This window comes from Cupressus sempervirens, chromosome 3, assembly GCF_028749045.1.
Source record: "Cupressus sempervirens isolate cs-2001-9-10 chromosome 3, ASM2874904v1, whole genome shotgun sequence".
Taxonomy (NCBI): Eukaryota; Viridiplantae; Streptophyta; class Pinopsida; order Cupressales; family Cupressaceae; genus Cupressus; species Cupressus sempervirens.
In genome coordinates, this window is record NC_143120.1 from 184,673,860 (window position 1) to 184,692,831 (window position 18,972).

The window sequence follows — 18,972 nt, forward strand, 5'->3', positions numbered from 1 at the left end:
ACTTGTGTTTGTGGCTCTTCTATGCCTCATGCGTTTATGCTGTGCCTTTGCTACTTCACCTATGTGTGTACTCCATCTGAAGTTTATGCCCGCGTCTAGATCTTATGCCTGCATCTCTGCTGCTTTACCCGCTTGTGGATACCCTATTCTATTGCTGCGTGCGTAAAAAAATGGTTCGAAACTCAAATAAAAGTTAAAATCCATGAGTGCAATGATATAGATAAGTCCGTGAACGACAGAAACAAGTTTCTAGCTGGTGTTGTTTCTAACATGGCATTTTTGGGTGGATTTTTGACTTTTCACATTTCATTTTGTTGATGTGGTGTTCCCAAATTAAGGGTCTGTACCCTGGTCCGTATTGGGTACGAGAAACATGTTCTAGTACTTGATACGTGTACCAAGGATCTGGGCACATGTACCCGTGCAATCCTGATAAATAGTAAGTCCATAACTGAGCCAATTGACAAGTGAGCCAATTGCACATACCATGAGTCTGGGTGTCCCTTCCAGACATAGAAACTCCTCAACAATGACTTACTATAAATAGTAAGTCTATGAATAACTTCTCCAGTCAACACTACTGTACCTCAACACTGCCATCAAGTTGTTTAGGCACCCTACTAAAGACAGAAACTCTGACTTATCCAAAATAGACACTAAATGTGCCAATCTAACTCAAATGAAGAATAAACCTTAAGATCCCTAACCAATGGAGTGGGAAATAGCCACTGGCTCAACTAGCTCTAACCCCCTATCTATAACATTAGCCCACAAGGGTCGCAATGATGGGCTAACAACTCATCCTTTGATGCTGGCTATAAAGGGAACATGACAAATTTATTATATAGTAGGGCACATGAACATGCTATGTCGTAGTGTTGAGCTTTGGCATCTCTGGCTTGAGCAGATATTTAGGGACTTACTATTATAAAAAGTCATATTTGTAGAGTAATTATTGGTAGAGCACTTGGATATGTGGCATATATAGTAGGCATCTTGATTTCTAGTTGACTAATTGAAATACATTTATTGGCTTAAGTTAATGCTATTTAATTATTAATAAGGTTGCACTTTATTAATATAGTGTTATAAAAGACTATTACAAAGTCAATAAAGTAAATGGGGCCGAAATCTTCATTAATGAAATATTTTATTCAAGTGGGTGCCCAAACCAAGGAGGTTATAAATTAACATTATAAAGTCAACTATGCAACAAAAGCATGTCCATTTAAGTTATTAATGTCTTGTGAGTGAAGTTTCATGGAACAAACCTTATGAATTATAAAAATCCAAAGTGAAAATCAACTTCATTTTTCTTTTGATGATGCAATTTCTTGGGAATTGAGCCATGAAACCTAGGGTTTCTGTTATTTTCAGTATTGGAGGGCGGTAATTATGTGCAATTCTGAGACTGTGAAAGACTGGTTGAAGTATCCTTACATGTGAGCATCATTCACAGATTCAGATTGTGCAAATTGGTTGAAGTTTTTGGAATGTCTATTAATTCCGGGATAAATCTACAGGCAACTGTTAGCAGTGTTTTGTTGACTGGTTTTGTGAAGGCAGCTGTACAAAATATATCTACTCCACATGAGATACCATAGTTGGGCATTTGGTGTCCAGGGTAGTTCGATCAGCATTTGGTGCTGTCTATCAATTCAAAATAGGGTGTCTAGTATTTTAAAAGCATTCTACTGTGTTTTTCAGGAATTCTGGCATACTATTATAAGTTAGACCTGGATTCTAGGCTCTTCTATATGCTGCAAATCCATTTTCAGAATAAATAATTGCATTTGTATGCATTGTTGTTATCTATTATTTAAATAAAATAATCTCTACCATTGCAAGTATTTAGATATCATTTCACGAATTGTTCTTATTTTCAAAAAGCAAAAAAAATACACAAAATCTCAAAATACAAAAAAATACAAACTCTTCAAAATGGAAAACTTCTTAGTTGCCAGTCGGATAGAGCTTGAGCTAGCAGGGTTCATTACATTGAACACATTAACTATGATTCTCAATATGCATTCATTGAAATGTTTAAACTTTCTTGGATTCATTAACATTGAGTCCAATGAGTTACTTACAATTAAGTAAGAGGCAAACTTGTAATATATATTTTTGATACATGTGTAGTTCATCTTTTTATTGCACACATCTTTTACAAGACCATTTTTGGAAACAGTTTGAGTAAATCGCATGAATGACTTTGGTAAAAGGCAAGAATTTATGCTCTATCACGTATGGAGTTGGGATGTATGCCAAGTTTCATTTGGAGTAGAATAAATGATATGATAGGTTCTTAAGAATGAAATGTGTGGAATGTAGAAAATATAGCAGAAATGAAATTTAAACATTATAGTCAATTGATATTAGTTGGGTCCTATCACAGCATACCCTATCATGCCTGTTGTAATACACGTGGAAGCATAACAACTGGAAAAATTGTGGTTTTGATTAAAATTTTAAATAGACCTTGCCATGATTTTGTGACAGGAAAAGTCATGATTCTTTGACCTTGTTTTTCAATGATTTTTTTTGGCATTGAAATTGTCTATAAATTGCAGAAATATCCTGCCATCTAAAAACCCTAAAAAGCTGTGAGAAAAATATTTAATTGGAACTTGGGTGAAATTCTAATCACAGAATTGGAAATGTGAGTGTGCCACAGGGATATGGGGAGTAATAGTGATGCATTATCAGTATTTTATTTTCATACCATGATTTTTAATCAGCGACTTGCAAGTTAGTGGTTAATTTATTTTTCACTGGTGTGACCTTCTATATGGCAGGTTGCGCTCCAAATTTCTTCTCTTTTTTGCCCACTTCTAAACTCTGAACTTTCTTATTATGTTTATCCACAGGATTGTTACTTATGCATTTTCTGTTGGAGTGTCGTTGTTGGAGTAATGGATGTTTTTGTTATTGCATCTAGCATATTCTAAATTTCCAAGTTCATTGCTTAATCATAGGTATCATTGTAAGTTGTATGTCAAACACTATGAACATGAGTAACAGACCCAGCAGGAATACTATGAACAATAATATGCAAATAATTCTTCATAAGGTGCCTCGTACTAAGATGGCTCTTCCTTAGTCAATACACTTTCATTCTACTTCAACTCTTTGACTTCAGTCCTAGTGATTTGTATTTCTGTACCCAACAGAAGTTGGGGTTCCATCCCTCACAACCAATTTTTTTTTATTGAGGTCATGTAAACCTCCTAGCTTCTCTCTCTTGATAAGGGTTGCCAACACCACTAGTTTTGCAGCTTCTTGGATGACATGGATTCTGGCAGGAATCTACTAGAGTATCAATACCTTGAAAAAACCATTTTGCCCTGGATATTAAGAGCACCATCGCCTCTAAAATGAGCTTTGGCAACAACACTTGTTTCATATTTTCAACATTTTTACTAAACTCTCAAAATGCATTCTTAATTCAATCCTCAGTATAACATTTCGGCAGATTTTGAAAGTCCTTACCATTATTGACATTAAATATTACCAGGTGAGTTAACATTGACAATAGAAATCTCCTTAGAGATACAATTGAAAATAAAATTATTTGAGTGAATATGATTTCCTTATAATCATTCATTGGAGATTTGAATAATTAATAAAGTCGGGACTTCATAATATGTTAAAATTAGTGTGAGATGAGAAACATAAGGATTTAAATAAAACAAATATTGGTATTAGTTTACAAATATAGCATAGGAGCATCAAAGTACAAACACCATTAGATGAGCTCCAAAGTGCAAAATGGAACCATGTGTAAAACATCTATCAAAGGACTATCCAGCCAGTCCACCAATCACAAAGAGGAACCCTTACATCATAGCCTAGATCAGCCCATTACGAAGGTCATCAATTACATATCAAGGTCGTCTATTACATACATTACTATCCATTACTTACAAGAAGAAAACAACCAGTAACAAGACATCCAAAACTACTGTTAACCCTACATCGAATATGATAGATATCTACTAAGAATATCCCTTGAGTAATAGCAGAATCAGCAGCAACAATAATAACAACATTTGAAAATGGGATCAAGACATCAGTATAAGGTCAAGAAGCAAGAGTCATGGAGCATCTTTACCCATATATTTTATACAGTTAATGGGTTAAACTCTCTATTTTATTTTCTGTATATCTCCGTACTATGGAAATGCCTTTAAATTAAAAAAACAGCTAGTTTTTGTCTCTTATTCTACACTTTTAAATTTTTTTTTAAACCTGATTTTTCCAGATTTCTGCAAAATAATTTACTTTTGGTTTGCCAAAATTTTTTCCAAAAGATTTTTGCTGCTACAATACAAATATGTAGATTCAATCAATATGGTTTTTTGAGCTTCTTTGAGGATCAAAATTTTAAAGGGAAATAGTTTTTTACTAAATTCTAAGACTGGGTAGATGTATGATTACCTTTTCTGTCATCCACAATAATTGCCAGCAGAAATCAAGATAATGTCATCTGGTATATGCTAAAATCTTATAAAATGGGCAGATGTAATGTTCTGAAGAAGACTCATGCAAGTATCTTGTAAACTAACAGCTAGGAAATGCCTTATTTTATCTAGCAGGTAAAAGAATTCCATCCAGATGTTTATAAAGGTCCAAGTGATGCAAGTACAATTATTCAACGTGTGATTCAAGCATATGAGGTATCTTCAAGTCGTTTTTTAAATATTAAATCAGGCTATCTTATGTGTTGGATTTAATCTCAACATTTTTCCATACCTTGAAATTGATGGAAGATCTAACTGACACTGAGTGACATTTTTATATAATGGAATAGCATCAGATATTTTGCATGGTCATGCCTTTTTGGGAGGTAAATCTTGTGTTTGATCTTCATAACACTGTAACATCTACCTGATTGTGTTTCCTTGAATGTTAAGAAAAATCTAAGGGTAAAGTGTTTGCTCATAGTTTTATTTTAGGTGTTTATTGTTTGGATCATAGTCGAAATACTCAGACTTGACAACTTCTCACCAAGGCCCAAACAAAAAACTCAGCAAAAACTCAGTGAAGACTTGGTAAATTAGAAAATTAATTAAATTTAATGAAAAATGCATTTTTTTTGTAAAATTCAATGAGGAGATGCATCCAATGAGTTAGTAAATAAGTAAACAAAGAAAGAAGTTGAGTCTAGATACATTTAAATGCAAGTTGGGTACAAAATGACATCCTCATGTGGAATGGTGATGTTTGGTACCATGGTAACGAGACTTGCTGCGAGTCAAGTGATTCATTTGGGTCAGTGAGTCGAGTTACCTTGATCGGGTCAAATGAACCGTGACCTTGACTTGGCAGGTCAACTAGGGTGACTCGCCTGATTCGCTTGACTCGGTTGACTCGCTTAGCTAACTTGGCTGACTCATTTGACTCATCTTATTTTTAATTTTTGTTTTCAAAATTTTCTTAATACATCTAAAATTTATCTTTGTACTTATGTAATTGATGTATGTTATGTATGTGATCACATTACCTTCTATTTCTTGATGCTATTGTGTCTTTAAGCTTTATTCAATAATGGGTGTATGGAATTTCTTTAAATCCTTAAAAAAAACTCTTAATTTTAAGGGTTTCGTCACTTTGCCGAGTCAATGGCGAGTTTGAGCCAGGTCACAAGTCGAGTTACCCTTGCCGAGTCTGGGCCCCTGATAGGCTATAGCAAAATAAAAATAGAAAATTGTCTTTGTAAAGCTTTAAATAAACATAGCATAAATATAAATGAAATAATTATATATAAATAATCAACATATTATATCATTCATATTATCGTATCTATACATGATATAATTATGTATACTCATTAATATCAAGGTATTGAATATTTTGGATGTCGTCGGTAGATAGTAGCCGACGGGATGATGTCGTCGGTAAACATCATGTAGCCGATGGACCTCTTTGGGAAGGTTCGGTGGGAAGTATATATACCCCATCTGAGATCATTGTAAGTCATCATCAGCCTTTGGCGTATGCGAATAATAAAAGGAATACTACTGTTACATGTTTTTGTTTATTGTTTGTATGCATTAATCCATTTGCCCATACGATAAGCATTTGGCACGGTTGCCTAATGGACCTGGAACGAAGGCAGAGGAATGAAGATTAATGCCGAATCAGCTTAACAAGGATAGAAATAAGATCAAGGGAAAAGATGGAATATGCACTGCACAAGAAAATTTAATTTTGGCACAACAAGCCGGGCACAGACAAAGGTTTCAGTAGATTGCTGATGGACACCGAAGCACCGAGAAATTATTAGAAGAGACTTGACAGCAATTAGGTTTGGTGGAAGAAGCAAGGGAGGAATTTTTGAACCTGTACATGCCGAGAGAAGAGAATCCAGACAGAAGGAAATTAACTAGCATAGCTCGGAGTGTCGAGGGAGCACAAGTGTAGAGTGAATTCTTCGTCCACGATACACTTCTGGAATGGACAACTTCGCTTAACGAAGACCCTTCACCAAAGAATGCAGCTGTTGGAAATAAGACAACTGTTGGAGAGAGCGCCAGTGTGGGAGTGCAAAGCATTGGTGTGGGAGTGCAGAGCGTCGGTGTGGGAGTGCAAAGCACCAGTGTTGGAGTCCATAACAGCATCGGTGTTGCAGTACCGAACAACAGTCGTACACAAAATCAAGTAATAATGGCAGGACCAAAGGAGAAGTTGCCAAAGTTTGATGGTGATGGAACGACTGATCCAATCAGACACTGCAAGACATGTGAAACAATTTGGATCGCGAATGGCGTAACTGACACAGATGAATGGGTGCGACAATTTCCAGCAACCCTAAGTGGTGTAGCAGTTGATTGGTTTTTCGATGCGGATCCCCATAAATTAAATACATGGGCGAATGTTAAAAAGGAATTTATCACCGAGTTTCAATTGCTACGTGACGAAAATGAAATTGTAGCAAAAATCTTCACCACAAAACAAGGGAAAAATGAAACCGTTCATGTATATACCAGGAAGCTAAAAGAATTAATAAATAAAATGGAAAGTAAGCCGGCAGATGGGCTGAAGAAGAGATGGTTCATTGAAGGACTGTGACTAGAGTTGAGGAAGAAAATGAAAATTGTGCCACCATCATCATATACCGAAGCATACAATTGGGTGATGGACTTAGAGAGTGAACAAAAAACGAAAAAGAAGAAGAAAAGTAGCTCATCCGACTTAGATGACGTGTCTTTCGAAGAGGATAGCAATGATGAAAAAAAAGGTAGCAAGAAGGTCTGAGCTCTTTAGAAGGATATGATCAGAATGATGAAGGAATTCAAGAATATGCAGAAAGAAACAAAGGGAAATGAGTTGTGGTGCACAGAATGTAAGACAGGACACACGGAAGGATCCTATCTGTAGACCCAGTTCTATGAGATCTGCCAAATTATGGGATCCTTAAAAGAATGCCCCTTCAATATGAAAACAAGAGGACCTTAGCAAGTACTTCTAACACAGGAGGCTTCTGCGTCAGGAGGGAGCAGAAACACTAGCAACGAGGGTGCCACGTCAGTAGGGTACAAAAATAATAGAAGAGGACAAAACAACAATACCAACAGCAATGCCAACAACAATAATGGGGGCCGTCGTAGAATTCAGTACGATGTGGACGACCGACCAATGGTTCAATGTCGAGCATGCAATTTGTGGGGCCATTTTGCACGAAACTATACATTAGCAAATACACCAAAGTTGTTATGCCGATGGTGTGGTCTGAGAGATCATGAAGATGCTAAGTGCCCGAAATCAGGAGTCAATTTGATCACCATCAGGATGAACGAAGAGGAGGTTCTGGCAATCACATGGAAACAAGCAAAACTATACCCCGATCCGACAAAAGAAAAGAAGAAGCTAGAGGAAGTGCAGACGAAAATTGAGAAAGTGACATAGGCAGAAAAAGAACACTTGAGGGACACCATAGGTACCTCAACAAGGAACTGTGCGGAACAGAACATCGTACGACAGATATTACAAATTGAGGTACTCGTCAAAATAAACGATCTACTGCTCACAATGCCTTAGCTCCAATCGGCACTCACAAACATCGCTCCAACTGCTAAGTTACCAGGAGAACAAGGAAAGGAGAAAGAAAGTAGAGAAAGTGTAGAGGACCTAATGCTGCTAGCCCTCACATTTGGACGACATTCGGCAGTCGTCGAGATGAGAATTCTGGGAACTGTTCAGACAGACACAATTGTGGACGGAGGGTTCGGTGTGAATGTGTTACTAGAGGATACTTGGAAGAGCTTGTGACAGCCGACATTGTGGCCACCTACATCCCAATTGCTAACAGTGGACCAACACGGCATTAAACCTCTCGGTGTTTTGATGGAACAACCAGTGATGATTGGAACATAGCCATTCCTACTCAACTTCGTCATCATCCCACTGAAAAGGAGAGGATACGATGCCATTCTAGGCCGTGGATGGCTCGTGCAAGGAAAGGTCAAGCATGACTAGAAGAAGAATACACTATCACTGGAAAGCAAAGGATGAAAATTCATCATTGATTTACACACGCAAATGGTGGGCGAAGAAGCTCTGTCATTAGATTCCAAGGAAGAGGATGAAGGGAAGCAGTGAATGGAACCAGATTAGGAAGGAGTCCTACGGTTGGAAGGAGGATCAACGAATGATGATTTGGACTCGGTGAACGACCTTTTCCACTAGTAGATGGAGGACTATGAGCTATTCCAGAGCTGCAACATACTAACGATAAAGGAAGGACATAACGGAGATGGATTTCTAAAAGAATTTAGGGAAATAAATTAGGGAGACACACCACTGGATGAGACACCTGCACATGTATTCGGTGAGGGGAAGCGAATAAAATATGACGAAGCCACAGTACAAACCATGAATCTGGGAGATGAGGCTGAACCAAAAAAATACTGGTGGGAGATAATTGGGATCTAGTACTAAAAGTAGCGGTGTTTAAAATATTTTTAGAATACAAAGTTGTACTCACGTGGACATATAAGGATTTGAAGGGAGTTCGGTCGGAGCTGTGTGTTCACTGCATTTCGCTAGTTGAAGATGCAGTACCTCTACGAAAGCGACCTTACAGGATGAACAAGAACTACGCGGCACGGGTTGCAAAAAAAATTAACAGGATGCTGGAGGCTGGTATTATTTTTAAGGTTTAAACCAATGAATGGGTGTCGCCCATGGTTATATCCCTGAAGAAGGATACCACCCAAATCAGGATATATGTCGATTTGAGATGCCTCAATGCGGTAACAATCAAGGACCCCATCCCGATACCATTCACAGACAGTATATTGGAGGTAGCTAGGCATGAGATTTATTCATTTATGGATGGGTTCTCAGGATATAATCAAATTTGTATAGCAGAAGAGGACAAGCTGAAATGACATTTGTGGTAGAAGACGAGGTGTATGCATACAACTGGATGCCATTCGCCCTGTGCAATGCACTGGCTACATTCTAGTAGATCATACTACACATATTCGACAAAATGTTTGTCGAAAACTTTAAGGCATTTCTGGATGACTAGTCTGTATTTAGCACCGAGGACAAATATCTGGCGGCATTGGGTGAATGCATGGAAAGATGTCGAAGGGCACGTCTAGCCTTGAACCCAAAGAAATGCAGATTCATGGTTCCATAGGGAAGATTGCTCGGGCATATAGTCTGTAAGGAAGGATTGAAAACAGATCTGGACAAAGTTAGAGTCATAATGGAAATGCAACCATCCACAAATTTAACAGAGGTAAAGTCATTCTTCGGACACATAGGCTATTATAGAAGATTCATCAAAATTTTTGCTAAAGTATCATACCCACTAGACAGGTTAACATGCAAAGGGGAATTTTTCAAATGGGGCAAAGAATAGGATGAGTCGTTTGAAGGGTTGAAGGTACGGTTGGCCACAACACCTATATTGGCGTACCCAAATTGGACCAAGGAATTTCATGTTCACATGGACGCATCCAACTATGCAATCAGAGCAACTTTGGCACAGACAGGTAGCCACGGGTTAGATCACCTGGTATATTTTGCCAGTCGACTACTGTCTAAGGCAGAGAAAAACTACACTACAATGGAGCGAAAGGCATTAGGAATGGTCTACGCAGTGCAAAAGTTTTGACATTACTTGCTGGTGACACCGTTCGTGTTCTATGTAGACCATCAAGCTCTATTGTACTTGGTGAATAAACCTGTCATCCAAGGAAGAATTAGCCAGTGGCTACTTTTGCTACAGGAATTCACCTTCAAAATCATTATATAGGCCAGGAAGAAACATGTTAGCGCAGACCATTTATCATGAATTAAAATAGGTGAACCAGCGGACGGCGGCGTGAATGATGATTTTCCTGATGCACAGTTATTTCAAATTGCAGTACTACCAAAATGGTACACGAGTATTGGGGAGTATTGTCCACAGGATAGCCACTGAGGGAGATGCTAGAGAATGAAAAATGAAAATTGGTATTAAAGAGCCGTACATTTCAATTGATTAATGGATTACTGTACAAAATGGGGTCGGATCACATCCTGCAATGGTGTGTGTTAGAGGAGGAAATACCAATAGTATTGAAGGAAGCGCATGAGGGACCAGCAGGAGGACATATGGGACTTGACACCACGGCAAGGAAAATACTACTGGTAGGACTATGGTGGCCAACAGTGTACAATGACGTGCGGGAATGGGTTGTCGGTTGTGACACTTGCCAAAGGGTCGGGAAGCCATTGAAGAGAGACTTCATGCCACTTAACCCCTCACATGAGGAGGAACTCTTTGAAAGATGGGGATTGGACTTCATCGAACCTTTGAAGGTGAGTAAAACTAGAAGGTGCCGATACATTGTTGTAGCGATGGAGTATCTGACCAAGTGGGTGGAGGCACGTGCAATACCGGATAACTTGACAGTAAGCATAGCGAGATTTATTTATGAGAAAATTATTACCAGGTACGGGATTCCATTGCAGTTGACAAGTGATAGGGGAGGACACTTCGTTAACCATGTTATCCGTCTGCTCACTACTGAATTTAAGATCTATCATTCATTATCGATCCTGTACTACCCGAGAGAAAATGGACAGGCGGAGGCTACAAACAAGATCCTGGTAGCAATCATCTATAAGTCATGTGTGGTCGAAGGTGAAGACTAGGAGTAAAAATTGCCCTCTGCCTTTGGGCATACTGCACGGTGTACAAGGTGAAACTGGGACACACTGTTCCAGTTGATGTTCGGACAGGAGGCAGTGGTACCAGCAGAATTCATGATACCAAGTCTGAGGATTGCGCTGGAGAATAAGCTAGGTGATATGGAAAGCCTGAGGGAAAGATTGCATAATCTGAACAAACTCGAGGAGAAGCGATTATTGGCACAATGGACTACGGAGGTGACATAGAATAGGCGAAAGGCATGGCATGATAAACACCTGAAACTAAACAAGTTCCAACCAGGATAGTTCGTGTTGAAGTATGATGGATGGAACAAAATCAAAATAGGGAAGTTTAAAGTCAAATAGGTTGGGCCATACCAAATATGAGAAGTAGGTGACAATGGAGCAATAAAGTTGTGGACATTAGACGAACAAGAAATACCAGAGGTAGTCAATAGTTCGAAGCTAAAGATGTACCATGCTAGAATGATCCCCTTGTCGTCAGAGAATAGCGAAACTCAGAGGGAGAATTGAAAATTGAAAAAATAAAAATAAAAATGATGAATTATGTTCTGCAGACGGGGTGTTCCGCGAACACCTTTCCCACGGATGAGGTGTTCTGCGGACACCTGTCCTATGGACGAGGTGTTCCGTGGGTGTTCCGCGGATTGTCCCCGTGGACTTCTCCCCTGGCTTGCCTAAAAAACCTTGTGCCTTGGTTATCCTCCGCAGCGTATCTTCCTCCACAACTTATCTCTTCCCATGGTAAAGGTGTCCACAGACCGAGCCTTGGATCTTCGTAGGGTTAACTCAGTGGTTTACTTGCTTTTCACTCACCTATTGGAAGGTAGGGACCTGATGCGCATTGAATGGATAGCTGCACATTTGCACATAAGAGGGTTGGGCCTTAACATTTCTCCCATGCAGCCTATCAAGGAAATTATAATTGATGATCAAGCAGAATTCAGTTAAATGGATTTGCTCGGATTGAAGGAGATTGGCTGAAATTGTAGTGAAGGGCATGTATGAGCTTCCATTCGCATATCCAGGCTGGATTTTTGAAGGGCTTGTGACAACTATGCATTTATAACAGAGAAGGTTTGCATTGGTTGTGTTCATGACCGGTTGGGTTACAAACTTTCCATGGACGGAATCTTGAAATCCCATGGACAAGTAATTTTCCAGCCGCTAGTTAAAGGAAACGCCATCACCAAGTGGAAGGAAAAGAAAGAAGTAATGGGAAAAATATATTGGGACATTATCTGTGGAAAGGCAAAAGCGAAAAGAGGAGGAACCCTACATTATAAAGGTCAAGGTAGAAGTTGTTATTATGGAATCCGCAGAGCAACAGAAGCAGTGGAAGAACCAACTAAAGTATGGAAAAGAATGCCAAAGTCTTGGCTTTTGGAATCCGAGTTGCAGGGCCGTCAGCATCCACTAGTAAGAAGAAAAAAGTAAGGGTTGAACTCTCACACTGTACAGTTTAGTTTGAAGAACTCAATGGCAGTAAATGTCGGAAATGGTGGCAAGAAACTCCAGACACAGAGGTAATCAAACAAATTTTGGTACAAGCACAAGTGCATTGGGCCATACAGCTTCCAATATTCTCCATTGTATTGTTTGAATCGGTTTTGTGAACCATGATAGAATCATACAATAGGCACAGCAGAACCAGTACATTTTTGTACAAGAAGCACCGCATGATAGTTTCTTTCAAACTGAAGGATTTCACTAGGGTTTTTGGCATCCCTGGCCAAGGAGGTCAGAAAGTGGAAATTAAGAACCACAAGCTGTCACAAGAATGAAAAGAATATTGGGTGAAATTAGTAGGCCGTGATCTTACGCCTGAAGAAATGGAATCAGTGGTCAAGGGTGCCAAATGCAGAGGGCTTTGGCGAGATTTTATTCGGGAGGGCCACTGGAGATGCATCATGGATGTCATTAAAAGCAAGTTGATAGGGGCAAGTCGGGCTTCAGATATAGCTTTGCCACAAATTGTATTCATGAATGGCATTATGAACGGCACAGTGTATGATTGGGCTACAGTCCTCGCCGACAGGATGGAGGAGTTCATGACACTCTAGCACTGGACGTTCTTTATGCCGCACCATGCCATTGGCTTATTTCTAGAGGCAACCATTAATCGGATACTGCTTGATGATTTTGAGGTTCCACTGAGGGGAAAGTTGGCACCAGGAGAGCCTCCAATATTCTATTGGAGACATTTGGGCTACAGTCCTCGCCGACAAGATGGAGGAGTTCATGACACTCCAGCACTGGACGTTCTTTATGCCGCACCATGCCATTGGCTTATTTCTAGAGGCAACCATTAATCAGATACTGCTTGATGATTTTGAGGTTCCACTGAGGGGAAAGTTGGCACCAGGAGAGCCTCCAATATTCTATTGGAGACATTTGGACACAAGTGGAACAACAGCCAGGCAGAAGAAGGTATTCCAAGGATTGGAGGCATATGGAGACACGGATAGCAGACGGGAGGATACTTCAGAGAGCAGCAGGGCTAAGTCCGAGGAAGAGAGTACTTCTGCGAAAGTTGGTAGTGACCCAACAGTTAGTGAGTCTACATTCTTCACCCCGCCTCAGTTGCCAACATCGGCGCACTTGACCACCACCACTTCACTCATTCCTCCATTTGGTCAGCGTCATGCACCGATCATTATGACTCCACCAATGGTGACAGATGTTGTCCCACGGGTAGTTGCAAATGTTGTCCCACGGATGACGACCGATGTTGTTGCACTGACGGTTACTACAAATGTTTTCCCGATGGCCGTGATGGATGTTGTTTCGCCTATGGCCTTGACTAAGGGCATGCCTTCCCAGGGTTGTTTGCCAGACCCCGTTGCATCAGCAGAGCCAGCCCTGGAGGTGGTAGAGTCGGCAATCCCAGAGCCCGAACCTCAGGTTCGATTAGATGTGATTGGCTCTGATGCTATGGTCACTATTTCGTCCTCCTTGTTGGCGGAGGCATAGCCAGCACAATCAGTACAACTAGCACAACAAGAGGAGAGCATCGAGCTAGCACAGACAGAGCAGCCCGAGAAGATGGAGGCGATGGACAGAGCGAGCGCATTCCTACGGCAACAATTCTGACTCATTCCTGCAAAGGTCAGTTCGTCCATTCAGTCCCCAAGGCATGGAGGTGTCTCCCCAGGACTAGCCGTCATATCGTAGCCACAGGAGGTGGCAGTTCCATAGTCCGAGGATGTGCCCAAGCAGGAGGAGGCGGCACCAGATGTGGACATGGTTACCACAGGAGTAGCAGAGACGAGTAGTGATAGGGAATGGACCATGGTCGATGTGGCGAAGGAGGATTATGGGTCAGATGAGGATAGATGTAGGGACTACCTCAAAGCCATGCGGGTTGCACTGAAGAAATGACACACCATTGCATTACAGGCTTTGACTCATTGGAATGAGTTGCATTTGGTCCGGGCTTATATCCAGGGGGTTTGTCCTGAGCGATTCTGCTCGTGCTTTGAGAACAGGGGATGGCCAATAGTTGAGACACCTGAGATGTTGGCGGATTGGGCCACCGAGCCTGAGTTGGGGCCATGCACCACTCCGATGGAGAAGTTGGCATATGAGATAATGGGGTTGTATAAAGAAGTCTATTATGCTCGCAGGTGTGCAGAGGAAGACAAGGCAGTAGACAAAGTCATAGCTGAGACGTCTCTGATAGCAGAGAGGGAGGCTAGAGAAAAGTTAAATACAAACCTGGCCAGCCAGCAAGCAGTGTGGGCAGCTGAGCGTGCAACACTTTTGTGGGATAAAGAAGCGGTCGAGCAGGAATTGCAATTAGCTAAGGCCCAGGTCATGGACACAACGCTTCTCTTGAAGGAAGTCGTAGAGGTTAATACACGAACTTAGAAGGACTTGCGCATCCGGACGGATCGAGTGTATGAATTGTGCCGGCAATAGCATTCTTCAGGATCACAACCTCCTCTCTAGTATATGTATTTTCTATATTGTATGATGTTGTCTCCTATTTTGTTAGTTTTGAAGTCGCTAGGAGACTTTTCTTTTGGGGGGGATGATGTCATCAGTAGATAGTGTGTAGTCGACGGGATGATGTCGTTGGTAAACATCATGAAGCCGACAAACCCCTTCGGGAAGGTTTGGCAGGAAGTATATATACCCCATCTGAGATCATTGTAAATCATCATCATAAGCATAATGTAATGTCTTTGGCGTATGTGAATAATAAAAGGAATACTGCTGTTACATGTCTTTGTTTATTGTCTGTATGCATCAATCCATTTACCCATACGGTAAACATTGGATATTAGAATTATATGCTAAATTATGAATATTAATATTATACATTATGTAATATTAATGTTACTATTAAAATGTTGATTTATATATTATTTTATTAATAATATATTATTATACTAATAATATACTATTGGATGTTAATAATTATGTCATATTAGGTATTAATTATTTTATATTTTATTATTTAATTACTATTTATTATTAAATCCTATTTTGGGGGGATACTGCAATCTGCCCTTCTCTCAAATTGCTTGCCCTCAAGCAACATTAGTTTCTTAAATTTTTATATCAACTTGCTTATACATGAATCCCATAGCCTTGCAACAATAATTTCAACCTGGAATGAGAAATGTCATATATTTTAAATTATAACTTATCAAATCTGAAAATATAATATTTAATGTAAAATCTAAAAAAATAATTCAAAAGATGGAACTTATCTTGATTTGTTGTATTACTTTGTATCTCATTTGTTTCATAATGAGTGTTGATGAGTAATCCTTAGGGAGAGTTCGTAATCAAGTTTGAGGACCTACTAGGGTTCTAGCTGCCATATAGCTTTCTAGAGCGGACCTCAGTCAATGTCACCATCTCATTACAACTATCTCCTCCTAAGGCCTTATGGATATCCAAAATTTGGCATATCCATCCTTCCTAGAAGATCAATTTATCTCTCCTAGGTCTTTAAAGATATAATCTCTACTTTGTAGTGGGGTGCCTTAGCGGTTTTCTTGTAATCACAGTGCACTAGGGTTCCCTACTAGCGGTTCTCCCTTAACTACAATTGTGGCTGGGTGCCCTTAGTAGTTCTCCCTCAACTACCTTTGTAGTAGGGTGCTTTTAGTGATTCTCCCTCATTTACAACATAGTGGGGTGTCCTTACAATGGTTCTCCCTTAATTGTTGCTATAACAAGGTGTACTTTACTATTCTCCCTTAATTTCATCTTGAATCTCTTCTGCAATAGGGTGCCCTAGTGGTTTTCCATTAATTACAGAGTAGTAGATGCTATTGTAATGGGGTGCCCTAGCAATTCTCCTTTAATTTAAACCATGGGAAGGTGCTAACAATAGGGTGCCTTAATAGTTCTCCTTGAATTATAGTGTAGTAGAATTTTGTAATGTTCCTGACCCCGAGAGGCTTATGTGACTGAGAGTATTGTTGATGTCAGTTTTGTACCACTACATAACATATAGCAATTGAACACTTGATATGGGATATCAAACACTCAATTCCTCTCTTGAAAAGTTAATACTCACGAAGACATGAGAAAAACCCCAATGTTCCTTACACCTATGGATACTAACTCAGTTATATCGATGTGATTTGCTAGTAATCATGTAGGCGGCCTTATGTTGATCATTCAAGGATGACTTGGGTTTTTGGATGATGGTGATGATTTTGGTATGAGTGCCAGATGATGTTGATGGTGGTGATGATGGAGGCAATAATGCTCTAATGACTTTTACCTTCTTAACTTTCTTAGAATGAAATCCGACTACTCAACTACTTGCTATTTTACTCTTACTCCTATGAATGGAAAGATTAGCAAATGGATGAGGATTGAATCTAATGAAAGCTAACCAGCGGCTCTACCTCCATAGATGCAATGATTCAAGGGAAAAGCGCTAGTTTACCACACAAGGCTTCCTAACAAGCCGCTAGGATGCTAGTGGCTTAGTTTATAAATCCCTATCAAACATCCGCTAATATCACCATGCAATTATCCATCTACTCTTACTTAACAACCTTTTTGAAATAAAATCTACTTTAGCAACTTCAAAGAAAATCTAATTCTAACTATCGGAAGTAGAAACAATGCAATAACACCAAATGTTCTTAATCACCATGCAAGTCACAACAATGATAAAGAGAGGCAATTTTGGTATTATCTTAGTAACAATTTTCTCCGACCCTTTACAAATGAGAGCAAATGACCTTATATAGAGGCCAAAATTATAACCAATGGTAGAGATCAAGAGGCAAAACCAACAATCCAGATTGGATCCTAGAAACCCTAATTAGGGTTGCCACCCCATTGGCCAATGAGAAGATGCCACCTCATCAATGGACCAATGAAAAAAGGAAAAGTGGCAACCAATGAGAAGGCACCAAAATGGTAGCCAATCAGAATCAGACATCTATCCTACCCAAGAGGAAGGAGAATTTGCCACTTGGGCTTACATCAGATGATCTTCTAATATAGTTCTACCTCTTTCTTTCATCTTTCTAGCCAAAGCAATGAACTTGGCTAGCTTGTCATTGACTTCTTTCATGGGAGGGCAAAGTGTATGTTTCATCTTGAGCTCAGCTGAGTTCATCATGTTGCTTGCTACTTGTAGTGTTTTCTCATGATCCTTCTCATATTCTTTCGCATATCCGATAAAGGCGTTGAGAGAGGCAAGGGTGCCCAAATGTTTCTTTTTGATGACAACCTTCCCCAACTCATCCAATCTTGATCCAAATTCTATCTCATTGACGTTCTCTTGTCCACTTGAATTATCCCTTTGGTCTTTAGCCTCAAATATTTTCAAATCACTTCCTCCAAATTTGCTCTTCCTTGAAATTCACTCTTCATTGAGATTCACTTTTCAATTTTCACCACCTCTAAATCAAATAAAAGGGGTAGGACCCCTAATAGAATTGCCTTTGATTTTGCATGGTCCTAAGTTGCAACTCTAAATTCTCGCTTATAATCCTAGCCCAATCAAATCTTCTTTTTCCATTTTCAGTTTCATCAATAAAATAATACATCTAGCTTTCGAATTGCATACCTTGAGCTAAGCCCATGATCCAACTGAGAAGCACAATGAGATCGCCATACTCTAATTTGAAATCTGACTTGGTGAGCTCTGATGACCTGATAACTCCCTTCTTGCCTTCGTGTAACTAATTCTGCTTTAGATGAATGAAGTAAGCCTCCTGATTATCCTGAAGTAACTTAGCAGCCTAATCCATCATTACCATTGTCATGCTTTCATACTTGGGAATATTAAATGCTTCTTCAACCACTTGTTCGCCGATGTTGGCCAACACTCTTCCCTTCATCAAAAATGATGGACTCGGTAACAATATCAAACTGGGATGCACACTCCATTACCAATTCCGGACAAGGCAAGGTAGGAGGGAAAGCCACCGCGTGTACAATTCCGCTCTTGTAGATCTTTGCCATGGGGAATTGTCCTTCCTTCAATCTGTCTTTTAACTGTACCATGTTCACTGTGTCGATATTGGTATCACTTATTCGCCTCACTTTCAAGAAGGTGGTTTTAGGCATCATGTCTTCCTTGTCTTTTTTGGTATTCGTTCTCTTTGGGTTCTTGGTTGCACTAACATCTACCATCCTAAACACTTATTTTTGCCCCTTCGTTCTAAATGATATGGACTACACTTATCAATCTCCAACCTTCTTTCTATCAATGGAATCTAGCTTATTTCTGCCTCGCCAAGTCTTATCTCTACACTTATCAATTTTCAACTTTCAACCTAGGGGTGGGACTATCACTTATTTCTACCTCTTCAT

The 18,972-nt window shown here is 39.7% G+C and overlaps 1 protein-coding gene across 4 annotated transcripts in view; it reads left to right on the top strand.

The window, feature by feature from the left end:
• The window catches only part of LOC149565406 (Chaperone DnaJ-domain superfamily protein), a 196,807-nt gene that overhangs the window by 69,770 nt on the left and 108,065 nt on the right, over positions 1–18,972 (top strand). For 2 of the 4 annotated variants that reach the window (XM_089818918.1, XM_089818920.1), the window contains exon 2: positions 4,596–4,676. In XM_089818918.1, coding sequence (XP_089675044.1) covers positions 4,596–4,676 — 81 coding nt within the window. Of the gene's footprint in view, positions 1–4,592; positions 4,677–18,972 lie in introns of all 4 variants that reach the window. The other 2 variants (XM_089818917.1, XM_089818919.1) reach the window with 1 other exon arrangement.